The following is a 15,564-nucleotide window of genomic DNA, read 5'->3' as shown; positions in this document are numbered from 1 at the left end:
AATCGATCACGGCGCAGAGTATCCCTCGCGACGTTTTTTTATTTTACGAAAATTTCCTTGTTGAAATTTGCTGTTTGCTTACGAGAAGAATTAAGACATTTAAAACAGCTGGCGTCTCTACAGCTTACCAACAGTTGAATGAGATCATTTTTACCATTATGAGGTTTCTCAAGGGCATAACTGATACGTGATTCAAGTTGTGACTTTCGATTTCTTCTTATTTTTACAGAGCGTGGACCATGGCGTGGACCACATCAAGCTGCTGGAAACCCGATGGCTGTGATGTGTTGATTTGTTTGACGAAGCGTTTCCAATGAGGGGCGCCTCTGTATGGCACACACTCGTAAGGGCTCAGGGTAGGTTTATACATACACACACATACCCGTGGGAAAAAAATCGATCGGAATACAAGTAAAATTTTTTAAAAGGCGTCGTTGAATATCGGCTGCAGTTTCAAATGTTTTTGAAAACAACACAAAATGAGGGCTCTCCAACACACCCCCCATGTGCCAATCTCCAATTTGTAATATTGGTCTTTCTTTTCTCTGAAACTCTAGTTCTTAGTTTTCTCTCAATTGAATGTCACTTGATCCTGTATGTTACGTACATCATATGGTTCTTTTCTTTCAGTGGACAGCCGATCCGTGTGATGATGGTTGATGGAATCATAGACGCATTTGACCGCCACCAACGCAACCGAAACCGGGTCGATGTTACACACACATCACGCCCGATCGATACATATATACACACCACACGACGAGTCGGTGTGGGAAGCGGAGGATTGCATATATATATATGATCCACCCGCCAAGCAGAAATCAAATCTGTTTGAAGCGACTCGGTGTGTTTGTAAGATTACACAAAAAAAGGGGAAAAACATCCTAGAAATAAAATAAAACTGTCAATATTTTGTTGTTGTCAATGATTTATATTCAACGTGTATAAGATCGATTGGGAAAAGTAAATAGAAGCAGACAGATAAAAAAAAGTAGTTTCTTTATAGAAATTTTTTGGGAAAAATTGGACTTTTTAAAAATGGCAGACATCTTCGGCGTCAGGCAGTAGGGAAAAAAAGAGGAATAAAGATTAAAGCACCTTCGCCTCATTTGAGAGAGGCTTTCGTCTAGTTGGCATCGAAAGGTCTTCGTTCCGTTCTATTATGAAAAGGCGGAAATTGAATCTGCTCCAGCAACAACAACGGCGAATCAATTGGGAAGTTTTCTATTATTTTGATGAAATTCTCATTAGTGAATAAATCTGAGACGACCAAGAAGCTTCCAAATGGAAACAGCTTCAGCATCATCCACAGTTAAGTCAACAGGTGAACGGAACAAAAGAAGAATAGAAGAAATCACGCTGTGTCACATGACTTCATGAGCTACCCACCCACCCCGATCGATCGATCGACTTCATGGCGGGAGCCGTATGCGTATGATACGTATATACGCTACTTGGAGAATATGATTGACAAACGTATATATTGCAACCGTTTTGGGAGGGCATTTAAGCAGAGAGCGCCGGATGAGATTCCTGATCCAGATTGTTGGGAAGCTTAGTGCTGACAATTATCAAGACATTATCGATCGTCATGGACCCTTTCAAATCAGCAAAGGATCGACATGTAATCCTAATTTATCATTATCCAGTAGAATAATGAAATTCAGGCATGTAGATTATTAAATTCGAACGATTTCATCGTGTAGTAATTGACAATATTCGGGGAAAAAAAGTTGTATTATTATTCAGTTTTGAACGAAAATTGTTTTTTTTTTATTTTTTTATTACAACGACATCTGGGGTAGAAAGAGAAATTCTTATGTCACTAGCAGCCGAGCAGGCAAATTGTTTTTTCAACCATAATATCGACAAACTAATGATATTTTCGCCTCTGGTAAGGAGAAATGAATTTTAGAAACCTTCTGCTTTCTACTAATCACAATTTCTGAGTTATTATAAATGGACGCTTTCCGCCTCCGTTTGGCTTGATCGGTAACGATTTGAATTACGCGGGCTCATTTGTCGGGTGAACTTTTTCCAGCCGAAATAGGAAATACCTTTTTTTAATTTAGTTAATCCCACAAATAAATGATTTAAAATATGATTAATAAAGTTCACATTATGTATCTGTTAAAAAATTTAGATTTTTCTACATGCAACGAACGACATCTGTGGAAGAAAAGGATATCAACAACGAAACAGTCCAAAGCAGGCGAATTTTCGTTTTTTTGTAGTAAATACAAATCGACACACTTGTCAGATACAAACCCGTTGTGAAAGATTGCATCTATTTCGTTCTCTATTATTTGTCTTGATTTGACTTCCACTTAGTGAAAAAGACAACTCAAACAAACATTTGATCAAGTTGAATGATGGAAGATAGTGACAGTGTTTAGAAAGTATATTTTTTTGTATGAGACAAATGTTGGTCTAATCACATAATTATTTTTTTTTAACATTTAGATAAGAATGGAAGCAACTAGTAATACTCCTTTCAAACTGCCCCTTTGGTCAGAGTGGGCAGTCCACATAAAGGGAAAAGAAAGAAAATGCAGTAATTGCACCTCTAGTATTTCACCGTTAAAGGAGCTGGCTATCCAGTCACTTTTCAAGTACCTGAAGCAGATAAACAAATATCATGAAATTCCAAAGATACTGCAAGATAACTTTATCCCACCTGTGTTGTATGTCGATGTGGCCTGTTTACTGTTTGCATCCAAACAGTGGGTTGCCCTACGCTCATTGGTTGCCTACTGGCCGTTTGAAACTTTTCAGCTTTCTCAAATAATCCATGTCACCTGCTCTCAGTGTTGGCTTGCTTTTCTTGAATCAGATGATTTCGAGGATCCAGAAAAAGAAGGTGGGGATACTGAAAGACAATTGTTTCGAAAGGTTTTCAAGCATGTCTTGGATGGATTTTTTGTTGTTGTCAAAAGAACCTTGGAGAATGAAGGTCAAGTAAGCCCTCTACGAGTGCTGGATCTGACACTGGATACTTCTCAAGAGATTCGCAGCTTCATGTGGGAGGATGAATTTCGTCGACTAGGAAGAAGAATAACAAAGATCCTTGATGTCTGTATCCTAGCCGGGTTGCATAAGAAAATGCGAAGTTGCAAGAAATTGGCCATGAAACAGAAAAATTCAGCGGCATCAGCAACCAGACGATCATCCAACACTTGGGAAGCGAATGATGTAATCGGTTATTGGCAACCGGAAGTGGAGAACAATTCCGGCGCAGCTGCTGTTGATGGGGCTACGGGTACTTGTGAATCCACGTTCGAGATTTCAACGTGGGACGAGGAGACACCAGTTATGTCAGCTACTCCTCCGTCAGTGGGTTCAACCGGCAACAAGTACGATGATGCTTATTGGCAAGGGGAAAAGACTCCACCGGAAATTGGTGTATGGAATGGAAATGCGCTGGATTTTAGCCATCTGACGGATATGCCATTTTTTAACATCACTATAGACGCATCCATTTCAGAGAAATCAAGTGACATTTTGAGTTGGATTCACCAACGCTACGTAATAATTTGTTATTTTAAAATCCAGTGCAGTTAATTATTTGTTTTTCTTAGGATGAATTTGCTCCTTCACCTAGTCCAGTATCCGTCACAGTTCGCTTTCTGGAAGTAAACTTGCATGAAGAGCGCAAACTCGATGCGTTAATGGATCAACTACCGGAACACTTTATTGGTCTCAAATTTATTGAGATTTGTGAGCGTCGCAGTGCTCTGACTTTGGCATCACACATGGGTCATTTTACTTCAGTTCGTTGCCTAGATTTGGGTAGCTGTGCTTTCGATCTTACCGATCACCCGCAAGCTGTTGAATTAATGGCCTTTGCCTTGAGCCAGTTACCTCGGTTAGAACGACTCAGTCTAGCACATAATCGATTGGCTGGATGCTTGGCTGACCTTCTGACTCCACTTCAACGCGGACTCGAGTTGCTCGATTTGTCTTCTTGCTGCCTCAACGACGAAGATCTTGGCTATCTCGGAGAATCAGCTCATCGGAAGACAATGCGATCCCTTAGTTTAGCTGCCAATGAGCTGGGCTTGCAGTGGGAGCAAGTTCTACCTTTGATCAATAAACTAGGAAACAGTAGTAACCTTCGAATCCTCGATTTGAGTTCGAATGAGTTTGTTGAATCGCAGTTAACGGTGTTGAGTCGAACCACGCTCGGTCCGTTGTCAGCGCTCTCTTTGCTGGATCTGTCCTGGCACGAATTGTCTTTAACGTCATTGGTTTCAATCGTTGAGTTATTGGCATCAAAGACAAACCTTCGCACATTTTGTCTTTCAACTCCAATCGATATGATCGAGAATGGGTACGATCAGCCCGATAGTTGGCAACTCTTTGTCAACTTTACAGAGGCCCTGACTGCCAAACATCGTCAAGGATTACGACCTTCACTTACTCTGCATTGGTGTCTGATGTAAGATTGTTGTACTTGTATGTAAACTATTTTGAGGTTCATTTTGATGACTTCAATAAAGAAATGTGTACCAATTTGGTCTGCTTTTCATTCCTTAAAAGTGTGATCTAATTTACTGTTTATTCCTTGCAGCGACAGGAGTCAATTAAGGGAATAAATCAATAAAGGTCGAAATTCAATGTCTTTCTTCATTGTTTTTCAACCTATTATTTTTAAACCATTAATTTTTTAACTATTTGTTCCTGTTTATAATTTTTATTGCTTTGAAAGATAGACACAAGCCTGAACACTTCCTATTTAATGAGCATATTAAGCGGATTTAGCTTGTGAATTTGTGATCTTGCATTTTGCATTTTGCCGCCAGCTGGCGCTCCTTTGTAAACTCACCGAGGCAAGAAAGTTTCGTCTGCTTTGTTGTTCAGTAAAATAAATGGCAAATTCTACAACTGGTAAGACTACTGGGTAAGCTAACTACCCAATATTTTTAAGTGTAATTTCATCCTTAATTTTTTTTTTTATCAGATTCTGATGGTTTTGTGACTGTCTCAAAAAAGAAATCTGCAAAGGCAAAGCGCTTGGTAAATAGTGATCCTCTTTTAGTGTCACCTGTCTTTGAACCCATTGCATTGGATACCTGTTTAAAGTAATTTTCCTGCCATATTAATATTCTGTTTATAGTGTTTAATTCTTGGCCTCTTTGTGATGTAGGAATATTTCTAAAGCTAAAGCAGAAGTTGAGTTGTCCATATTTTACAAAAGCTTCCTAACGCTTCTTACAGAAATAATAGAAAAAAGAAAAAAACCTATAACACAAATTATCTGTTTTGGGCTTGGACGAATATCTACTTGCAAAACAGCCCAACATCAGCTTGGATTACTGCTTCTTTTAGGTGAACATTTGTTATGCCCAATCGAAGTTTTTGATCCTGTTTTCAGTTCAATTGAAAAAGACATCATCAGTCACTTGAAACTGAAGTTGGCAGCAACAAATTGTGAAGGAAAAAGAAAGGCAGTTTTGTCATCAAGCTCATTTTTCATTTTTCCCCATTGTCCTAAAGAACTCAGCAATAACCTCCTTTACACCAATTGGAGTCCTAGTCACCTAGAACATTGTATTCTTTACGCCAACAGTTTCGAAAAAATTCGACTCGACACTCCCGATCGTTTCTTGAAGAGCTATCATTATCTTCATCGATCTATAGAAATCGTCGAGGAATTAGCTGTGCCCAACAACTTCCGGTTTCCCGACATTTTCAACGATCTTAGTCTCCACCATTTCCCCAGCGAACTAATCTACAGTGTTCATTCATCGTTTTGGGAATCGCCTGAACCTACATACCCTGCTGCTGAGACTGAGCTAATTAGTGAAAAATGAGCGCCAAAACTTTGCTCAGAGAATTGATTCGCGAGCTCCGACTAACCAACCATAGTCATAATTCTCTCTGGGAATCGCCTGCATATCAATTTATCTCGAAGAATTTTCGCCGAAATCAGGTCACTGCTGAGCAAACATGCAAAGCCCAACAAGAAAGTAAATATATGGCTGATACGTACCTTTGCTATTTGAAAAGTTCAAGAAAGGCTGCGTCGCTGATACAAGAATTTCACGGCCAAGGTTTGACACAATTATTGAAAACAAAGTTGTATACAAAACAATTTATGCTTTTTCTCTTTCAGGTGAACGCACAGTGCGTAGCACGGCTGACATGGTTGGATTCAAATTACCCCATGATCCCAAATAGATTGTGTATACCGATGTAGTTGAAAGGAATAATAAATGCAATTAATAGATTTTTTAAGTTATTGGTAATAATAACTAAAACAAACAGAAAACATGAATTTTATTCATTCGAGGAATTCTTTAATTTTAATCAACACCTCAGGCAGCTGCTTTGCGGTAATAAGGACTATCCTTCTTTTCGGATCGAATTGTTCGTCATCTTCATCCCATGTCCCGGAAACTGCTGCATCTGACTCACCTCGTACAGAATATTCTCCTAATATTTCACCCATCTATTTGACGAAATTTTATTACAACCTACTCTACTTAGGCGTGAAATTAATAGATGAATACCTCTGAAATTGGTTCTTCTTCTGCATTAACCCATAATATGGTAGCTCCTCCTTTGACTTTCTTTTTCCTTGATTCAGGATCTTTTCTTGTAGATTCATGAAGTTTGGAAATTAAAATGAAGTGTGTAAAGTCAAAAGGCTTTCCAGATTTTTTTGCTTCATCAATCTCCTTACTATTAAAAAATTTTACATTTAAACTTGGGATATAATTCAAATTAAGTCTTGTATACCATAGATTTTCCAGTAGGGGAACAGAAACTTGAGGTGGTATGTTTATGAACCTTTCATTGAATAGAAGTCCTATCTGGTTAGATGGATCATCAAACAATCCACTCAGTTTCTTCTGTGTTTTTTCCAACAGGTACTTTTTAACTTCTTTAATACATTCCACCTCCTGTTGAAAAGTAAATTACAAAAAAAAATAGGGTTAATTGTAATTCGGGTTAAACAAATTCAAAATTTTATCTCACCTTGTGATGTGTCAAGTTAATTACAGAAGTAATTCCAAAAACTTCATCAAGAGAATTTCCTTCATCATCACTATCAGGTTCATCATTATCCACACATTGCTGAAGAAGTAGATATCTTTAGTAAAGTACACAAATTACATCTTCACAAGATTTGATTACCTGTAATATGCTTCCAATGTAGTTTTGCTGAATGATGAGTTCCGTCAGACCACTTAAATTAATATGAGCCTTTAGGAAAAGTTGATGCATTAGACTCTTGATACCGTGAAAATCTTCAGCGATTGGTGATTGACCTTCAAAGTCGACTTGAATCTCTCGGTCGTTCTCTCCAAGTTGCTCATCTTCACCCATTTCTTCATCTTGAGAATCATTTTCTTCTTCTTCTTCCTCTGAAGAATCGCTGCTATCTTCTTCCATAGGCCGTTTAGTATTGAAATTCGCCATGATTTTTAAAGACAATTTTTCGCACGTGTCAAAAAGTCAAAAACAAACTTAAGTTTGTCTGCTAGGAATGGGTAGGAAGGAAGTGAAGTGAACATTCAAATTGTTTGAAATAAAATCTTAAAAATTGGGTTAAAAAATAGAATAAAATTTTATTAAATATTATAACAATTATAAAAATCAAATCATTAATATTTCAATTTAAATTAATTATAATTGTTTTGATGAATAAAATTTTGAACGTGAATTGCAACGCCCTTTTACTTAGTCTGCTACGTTACTATAAAACGGAAAACTTCAAACCTTCAAACTTCTTCTTTATAAGACGGTGAATTTTATTGTATCTTTTTAAAATAAGCACAATGGAGTTTCAATCTCCAATTATTGCCGGTTCTAACTCAACTGTTACTGGCAAACTAAATCTTCCTGGTCGAAGAATAAAACACTCACTCGAAAAGACATCAGACATGTTGGGAGCCAGTTGCCTCCCTTCTCCTAACCGACATAATACAATGTCTTTTATGTCTGATGATCTTAGCCACACTATTTTCGAAAGTGATCCTACATTTACGAGAATTGGTGCTGGTTTACAAAGGAAAAATCTGGATTCGACAAGAGCAGACTTAACAGTGAGCAATGTATCACGAAAGAAACGAAATGAAGAACTCATGAGCATCCTTCTAGAAGAAGAAGTTCCAGGAGTAGAAAATGTCTTAGAACTATTTGAGAGATTCCTAAAAACATTTCAGTCATATGGGGCAGAACATCAAGTGTTTAATCAGTGTGCAGAATACGAGTCAGAATGTGGAGAACAAGTATCTGCTTTGCGAAAATTGATTCAAATGGCCCCTCGTGGACACAACAAACTATCACAAGCCCAAGAATTGGAGCAAGAACTGAGACTTGAGCGTGACACATGGAGATTGGTTGCATCTCTCTACCAAGATCGTTTAAACTCTGAATTTCATGACAGTGAAATGGAGTCTGATGAAATCTGGAGTGGATTGGATGATGTTACAAGTGAAGATGACTTGGTAAAACAGCTCTATGACAAAAATGCCATAATCAGACAGGCTCAGCTCGTAGTCGATTGGCTGGAACAACGAGCGGCTGATGTCTATCACGATTCCCATTACAGCCAGGTATTTTTTAATGTAATTAAAATTTTCTTTTATTAAATAATATATTATACTCTAATTAGGTGGAGTTTTACGGAGATGCGGTTGCCGGCTGGGAAAATACTCTTCATTCTTTGGTCAGTAAAAAAAGAGGGCTTAGTACAGATAACGTTGAGCAAAATATGGTTACTCAAATGGATCCCGATGCTCCTAACCGAGAACAAAACAGACGTCTTCACCCACTTGACAAAGAAGATGAAATGCGTTTGCTTCGTTCTGTATTTGCTCGACTCCGTTGTGGACAGCTGGATGAAGCCCAGCAGCTCTGTTTCCGAGCAGGTCAACCATTTCGGGCTGCAATTTTGGAAGGATGGAAACTGTTTCATGATCCCAACATGAAATCTCGCACGGATGTAGCCAACACGAAAGGTAATATCTAGATTTGTAGAAACCAATGAATTCGATAACAAATATTTATCTCAACTGTAGAGTCGCCATCTGGAAATCCTTATCGTGACATTTGGAAGACGATGACTTGGAAAGAGTGCGAAAATGTGCAGTTGTCGGAGGAGGAGCGCGCAATCTTTGCTCTTCTTTGTGGACATTTGAAAGCCCTTTTACCTGCCTGTCATTCCTGGGAAGATCAACTGTGGGCTCATTTGCGTGCCATGATCGACCACTGTGTCGAGAAGGAACTTCGTCGCTGTGTCAATTATAAACGGCAACTTCAAATTCTACCAGACGAATATTGGAATCAACAGTTGACCGTCGAGTCCATTTTCTCAACTTTAGCTGCCTCCAGAGATAAGACTTTGATCGCCCAAGGCCGTGACCAATATAGGTGACTAATTCTGTAATTTGTCTAATGCGAAATTTACCAAGGCAAATTTTGAAATGCAGGATCATACAGCGCTACCTTATTATGGATGATGTTGACGGATTACTTGAAGAAATGTCGTCTTGGCTGAAACAAGGTGACAGCTGGAGCGTTCACCTACGCCCTCACATGATCCGGCTCATGTCCCATCTTGCTCTGTTCTTCCGGCGCATCGGTCGTGGCTCATGTGACGATTCCATCGGTTCCATCCTGGAAGCTTACGTTCTACAACTTGTTAATCTTGGACGAACTGATTTGGCGGCTGTCTACGTTGGACAATTGCCTTTGCCAGAAGATCAAATTCGCTTGTATGCTCAATGCCTCGTTATGGTAGAGGAACAGGAAGAATCCTGTGACGACGAGGAGCGAAGGCGCCTCCTATCTTTGGCCCAGGATGTCGGACTTGATGTCAACGCCATCGCCAAACAAGTTGTAATCAAACTTTGCAACCAGGGCGGAATGGTCCAACACGTCACTGATGCTTCTCTACAGGTGATTAATATAGATTTCGATCTGCATTCGTGCATAGGGTACTTACAATTGTTTAATACTTTTAGGTAGCGACCACGGCAGAAGATAAACGCCGGATACGTTCACTGAGCTGGTTGTTAATGGATCCGTCAATGCGAAGTCAATTGCTTATCCAAGCCAACACTCTCATGCGGGGATACCTTCTCCGTCGTCAGATTGAAGCTGTCAAGCTGACGTTTCAGTTGACTCCACCCGACACAGTCGCAATATTGACCGAACTATGGGAATCACGAACTGGATTGACGGATTTGCCCACTGAAGTCGAGGCTGCTGTCCGTGAATACCTTTGCATCCAGACTTACATTGATGCACTAGACGCCTTTCAAGAATGGTTCACACGTTTCCATCACTCCAAGCCCAAGAAAACAGAAGCTTCCGTTCAACAACAGCGAGGAGGAGCCAGTTCTCAACTATCATTCACTGAAAACTTACTCAAAGAACAGCATCTTAAGCAACATCAAGTTGAAATTCAACGCTGGCAGGCAGCCGTCGATTCCCTCACGCAATCAGCTATTGACAAACTGTATAACGTCCTACTTTTTCCTGACGGAGGCTGGATGGTTGATAGCGTGTCCTTCGAGGAGGAAAACTCTCCCCGACAACAGCAACAACAGTTGTTGCGACAAACTTGCATCCCACACGCAGCCCTGCTACTTTGTAATGTCTTGACGAGCACCCATCGTTACAGCCAATGCCTTGAACTGGCCAATGTCATAGCTAGTGAACAACAATCCCTTTATAAGGTTTGCTCTGCTGAACAACTGGCTCAGCTGACCAAACATTTGCGCCAATCTTACGTCAGATTGCTGGATATTGGTGAGACCCCTTAACAAAAATTATGAAGTGTTTTCAATTTTGCTGTCAATTTTCTCTTAAACCAATTTCCCTTCTTAAACCAATTTTCCTTCTTAAAACAATAAAGAATAAAATTAATAATTTGGTAATAGTTATTTGAACGATTTGTTATTTATAAGCGACAAGGCAAGTGTGAATATGGTATCGAAACCGAAAATCAAAAATTGTTCAGAAAAAAAAACTAGAATTACCAAGTAATGAACACAGCACCAGAGATGCATAGAAAATGAACAAAAATTCGCTTCCAAAAACTTAATAACTGAAAACATCTTTCTCTCGCTTATTCTCTTTCGCTTATTCTTAATTATTGTTCTTCGTCTTCTTGATCTGCCCAAGCGGCCAAAACGAATTTTTCAATGTCGCTTTCGTTTTCACCACGAACGATACGGAAATAACCATCTTCGCCCCACAGACGTCCCCATGAATTGGCCACCAACTGGAAAAATGAGTGTGAATTTAGACCAATAAAATAGATAAATGCGGTTTTTATTATACTAACCCAATATTTGGTGGGATTTCGCTTAGACGAATCTACTCCCCAACCCAAAATGCGAACAGAATGATAACCAGAACGTTGCTGACTGTTGGTACCGGAATAGCGGTAAACGCCACCGCGGTAAAGGAAGAAATCAGGATGAACTCTCATGGTAGCTATAAAAAAAATAAACAGATTGCTTTGATTATGGGATTAATAGTGACGGATTGTGGGATTTAGTATGCATTACCTTGAACAGGTCCGTGCTGAAGAATTTCGTTCTTTTCAAGAGGGAAATAAAAAAATAATTTTAGTGATTTACAACTTTAATAAGCGCAAAGTAAGGAATAATAACTTTATTATATTGACTTTACCATGATATCATCTTCGAATGGGGCGATACGGTAAGCCGGAGGTGAACGGAACAGACCTTTACGTGGCGGCTTATCAGATCTGTCGGATTTTCTTACAGCGGCGTTGACTAGTTGGCATTTCATAGTCGCCAAATTTCCTCGACGCGGGACTTTGCACTTCTCCACCTGACCGGTACGGCCACTGATGTATGGATAACATTCTTCGTTTACAACCCTGCAATTATAGCACGAGACTATTAAACTCATTTGTAAATCAAACAGGTCAGTTATCGCATAAATACCCAAAACGTCTCATGTAATTCCAGGCGCGGTCAAGATGTCCGCCGTTACAGCCTTGTTGACCTCGGTTATTGCACGCTAGTAGGTTTTGCATGGAAAGCGGATAGACTTCATGTCCACGAGACTGTATGGCAAGGCGATCCGCAGCTACGGCGGCTGTGGAAAAAGCCCATGACGCTCCACACCTGAAATGTCAAGAGTTTGTATAGCGTGCATAGAAACACTTAGGAATGATTGAGCAGTTGAATTCATACCATCCTTGGTCGCGTACGTCTTGCAGGGTGTCGCGCCACTCGATTCGCCCATCAAAACTCATGGGAAGAGTGTTCCGGTCGTACTTTTGTTTGATGGGATACATGGCTAACACCTGCAAAAGACATCCATCAAAATGTAATGACACACCCGCGTGCGTGGAGCTAGTAAAAATTCGAATTTTCTCTTTACAAATTTCTCGGGCTCGAGTGTACCAAGACGATACACAAGCCCATCTTCCAGCTTGCGACCCCAAAAATCGGAATGATTGCCAGCCGTCCAACCGAATTGTGCCGAATTCCCGTTGATTGCTTGAATAGCTTCTGGCTCCACAAGACAAGCGTCCGCCTCACAGAGAAATTCAGTTCGGCTCGAATCTGATAGCGAGCGGAGGCACTCGCTATTCACAATCAATCCCAGAAAATAACAGCATTATTAGAAAAAAAAAAAAAAATTTTCATCAATAATTCAGTAAAACGAGATCCATCTTGAACGGCACGACGGGGAGGCGTGTTAATGAGATCATCTCCATCGCCTGCCGCGCATTACAAATTCAAATGCGGCAGTGTTCTGTTCCAACGCAATGCATAATAAACACTAGATATATACTCACCACTTGTTGCAATTGATTTGCACCGTGTGGCCATAAGGGTAGTTCTGACCTTCATGATAGCATCCTAATAGAAAATTCGACCAAAGTTGATTGAACGTTCTCACCAGAAAATAAATGGAATAAACTTGTACCGCGTTGCTGGATGAGTGGTGAAGGTGGTTTGATGCCAAGGCAGACGTTCCAATAATCAGGGCAGCAATCACTAGAGTCTGTACGGTTGCAAAACTGATCGCAATAGCAAAGAGTGCCTAAAATCGGGATCGCACACGAATCGATTCGGCCATCACAGCAACGTTGAATACGCCCTCCGCAATAATCACCTGCTATATCTTCAAACTGCGCTAGCGCTCCGGCCGTTAACAAAATCAAGAATATGGAGCATCTCCACACCAGCTCCATTGTATAGAATTGTTCACCTGAGATTGAAAACAAACGATATAGCAAATAACAATTGAACAACAAAACTTAAACGGTTCAGATGAATAGCACGCCGCAAATCAAGTGGCCGGGAAGAAGACAGGCGAGCACCGCTTAAATAGCTGCACCGCAAACAGGGCCAGCCCCTTTTTGCCTATCGCAAGGCGTAAGAGTTTACGCTCTTTCGCTGGTGTTGTTGGTGGAAGTGCGCGTTGATGGTTCTGGTGGTACTATTGAATTAATGAAGCTCTCTCTCTTTCTCGCTTTTCTTTCTACGTTCTCTTCTCGGTCGGCGCAATATATATTCACGATATGGGAGAGGACCCGGATATGAACGCACTCAAAAAGAAGTTTCCTCCTTGTTTTGTACCGAAGGAGGAGTACACGAGAAGATCAGACAATTAAAATAAATTTGCGATGTCATCAGGTCGTTATTCATAAAAGCCAACATCGGTACCTCTATTCTGCATGGCTGAATAGCCTCAAATGCCGTTAAAGCGACTGGTCATGGTCTTCTCAGCAATAGATACGGTAACAAGGAATCGCAATCTTTTAGTTAAGTGCGCGTGGAAAAAGTCTAAAACACGAAAAGTGAACGCGGGTGGTCGAGGGGGGTCAAGCAATAGGGTCCGTCCATGTCTGTCACGCTTATCAACGAGCTGCCACACTGTTTGAAACAAAACTTTTCCACGCGCTGATATCACCGCAATAAAAATTCATCGCGGATCACCTCACCATCATCATTTCAACGTGTCTCCCACGGCCACTCCATCAAAACGATTATATTGCATAAAAAGGAAATCGGTGCCTCACTTTTGGGTGTATGTTCGATGGGTATGTGTGTGTGTCGGTGCCAACTCCTCGGTGCGAAGTGTGCCTTTGCGTGCAAACTACAAAAGTACAAAACTGTCGGTGGGAAGGGTCCTGGAAAATAAAAAAAGAACAAGATGAAAGAAAAAAGAGGAAGAGAGAGAATAATGACATTTACACGCTTTTCCTCTTGGCGTTATTTTGTAGCTTTTTTTGTCTATTTTCAAGGACTCAAGGTCGTTATTTAAGAAAAAGGAACAAATAGAAAAACAGTCGACAGGTAGAAAATACATTTTATAATGGTCGTCGTGATCCGAAATAATCAGATCGCCAGAGAAAAGCAAAATGGAAAATACCCTCGTGATTTAGACGCCCATACATTTATGATTGCATTGCAGACAAGCGCCTATAACGCAGCGAAAAAGTAACGGTCGCTTCGAGTAAGTCGAATGTCGATTCCGACGGAATTCTTCTATTTGCCGTGCCCAAATGACGCAACCGGACTATGTAGTTTCCCTGGAAAATTTCCGCCAAAAGCTATATCCCACTAGCACACGTAAGCGACTGAGCAATAACAGCCATGGACATTATTACCTACTGAATTTTGAATAACAATTTCTCAGAAATGATTTTTTTTTTCAAATTTGTTGTGTGTTTGCATTCTTGAAAAAAATTTACATTCACGCCCATAACTTGTTTAGAAAACTAACTGGGTATCGTTGGAGTTGAAAGGGAACTGAGGATTAATTCAAAGTAATTAATAAATCGTGAATTTCAAACGGTTCGAAAGTCCGTTCAATGCCCATCTATTTCAGCAGTGACATTATTATCCACTAAATTCTTATTGATAACATCAGCAGGTTGTTTAAATCACCCTCGAGATATCAAAGATTTTACGATGAGTAACCAACCAGTTTGCATACACACCCGTGGATCATTTTTAGACACGCAACCAAACAAAGCTGAATCCAGCTTTGTCGACGAATCGGGGACAAGAATAAAAACAAAAATTTCCCCCGACTAAAATAGAACGAAATGATTTATCGGATTGTGATGATTGAACTCGAACGAAAAATGGTGTGCTTACCTTTACTTCCGTATATTCCGTCTAGGCGATCCAACTAGTTGTGCAGCTTTATTAAAGACAGCGGGTGAAATGGCAAGGCCTCCTTTTCTTCGTCGCCCCCGCCTCCTGAAATCCACGCCCACCAGTGATGTTTCTGCTTGATCGGGCAAATGACGTCTACCGAAACTAAACGTCAGCGACCGCATAATTCGTAAGCCGATGAATTTGGTAAAGCACGCAAATGACGAATCCGGATGCTGCTCATCGTTCATACCCCCCTTCAGAGTTTCTTCGGCACGGAATTCAGCTGGCGGAAAACCACTGTGGTCTTCGTGGTTACAGGCTTACAGCCAAATTCAACACAAAGAATATGTGAAAAAGCTGGAGTTTAAGGCCACACAGACGGTATATCGCAAAACAAGAGGGAAATTTGGGATTCCAAGCGAGTCGGCGAATGTTAAAATGCGCGACGGAG

At 40.3% G+C, this 15,564-nt stretch overlaps 5 protein-coding genes across 6 annotated transcripts; 3 read left to right on the top strand and 2 right to left on the bottom strand.

The window, feature by feature from the left end:
* The first annotated feature begins 2,185 nt into the window (after window positions 1–2,185).
* Window positions 2,186–4,512, top strand: LOC124333667. The gene is made up of 3 exons (XM_046788985.1): window positions 2,186–2,399; window positions 2,464–3,525; window positions 3,579–4,512. Exons 2-3 carry the CDS (start codon window positions 2,470–2,472, stop codon window positions 4,440–4,442), a joined length of 1,920 nt encoding a protein of 639 aa, XP_046644941.1. The 5' UTR covers window positions 2,186–2,399; window positions 2,464–2,469; the 3' UTR covers window positions 4,443–4,512.
* Window positions 4,513–4,827: 315 nt separating this feature from the next.
* On the top strand, window positions 4,828–5,948 carry LOC124336493 (SRR1-like protein). 2 transcript variants are annotated; one of them, XM_046790341.1, is made up of 4 exons: window positions 4,828–4,887; window positions 4,961–5,081; window positions 5,147–5,328; window positions 5,570–5,697. In XM_046790341.1, exons 1-4 carry the CDS (start codon window positions 4,869–4,871, stop codon window positions 5,608–5,610), a joined length of 363 nt encoding a protein of 120 aa, XP_046646297.1. In that variant the 5' UTR covers window positions 4,828–4,868; the 3' UTR covers window positions 5,611–5,697. The 2 variants fall into 2 exon arrangements, with proteins under 2 accessions (XP_046646297.1, XP_046646289.1); XM_046790333.1 differs by having other exon boundaries at window positions 4,831–4,887; window positions 5,147–5,948.
* Window positions 5,949–6,262: 314 nt separating this feature from the next.
* On the bottom strand, window positions 6,263–7,529 carry LOC124336359 (BRCA2 and CDKN1A-interacting protein-like). The gene is made up of 5 exons (XM_046790137.1): window positions 7,141–7,529; window positions 6,982–7,080; window positions 6,742–6,905; window positions 6,513–6,684; window positions 6,263–6,451 (listed from the first exon to the last, which is right to left on the bottom strand). Exons 1-5 carry the CDS (start codon window positions 7,423–7,425, stop codon window positions 6,284–6,286), a joined length of 888 nt encoding a protein of 295 aa, XP_046646093.1. The 5' UTR covers window positions 7,426–7,529; the 3' UTR covers window positions 6,263–6,283.
* Window positions 7,530–7,678: 149 nt separating this feature from the next.
* LOC124332636 (nuclear pore complex protein Nup107-like) lies at window positions 7,679–10,898 on the top strand. Its single transcript, XM_046788902.1, has 5 exons — window positions 7,679–8,564; window positions 8,624–8,969; window positions 9,030–9,381; window positions 9,441–9,909; window positions 9,975–10,898. Exons 1-5 carry the CDS (start codon window positions 7,785–7,787, stop codon window positions 10,776–10,778), a joined length of 2,751 nt encoding a protein of 916 aa, XP_046644858.1. The 5' UTR covers window positions 7,679–7,784; the 3' UTR covers window positions 10,779–10,898.
* On the bottom strand, window positions 10,895–15,401 carry LOC124335327 (tubulointerstitial nephritis antigen-like). Its single transcript, XM_046789124.1, has 11 exons — window positions 15,111–15,401; window positions 14,027–14,137; window positions 12,928–13,212; window positions 12,797–12,860; window positions 12,376–12,583; window positions 12,186–12,298; window positions 11,934–12,116; window positions 11,653–11,866; window positions 11,529–11,559; window positions 11,303–11,454; window positions 10,895–11,239 (listed from the first exon to the last, which is right to left on the bottom strand). The coding sequence occupies exons 3-11, from the start codon at window positions 13,193–13,195 to the stop codon at window positions 11,108–11,110; spliced, it is 1,365 nt and encodes a 454-aa protein (XP_046645080.1). The 5' UTR covers window positions 13,196–13,212; window positions 14,027–14,137; window positions 15,111–15,401; the 3' UTR covers window positions 10,895–11,107.
* Between the last annotated feature and the right edge of the window lie 163 nt (window positions 15,402–15,564).

Source organism: Daphnia pulicaria, chromosome 1 (genome assembly GCF_021234035.1).
Source record: "Daphnia pulicaria isolate SC F1-1A chromosome 1, SC_F0-13Bv2, whole genome shotgun sequence".
Taxonomy (NCBI): Eukaryota; Metazoa; Arthropoda; class Branchiopoda; order Diplostraca; family Daphniidae; genus Daphnia; species Daphnia pulicaria.
This window is presented reverse-complemented; position numbering and strand designations above follow the sequence as displayed.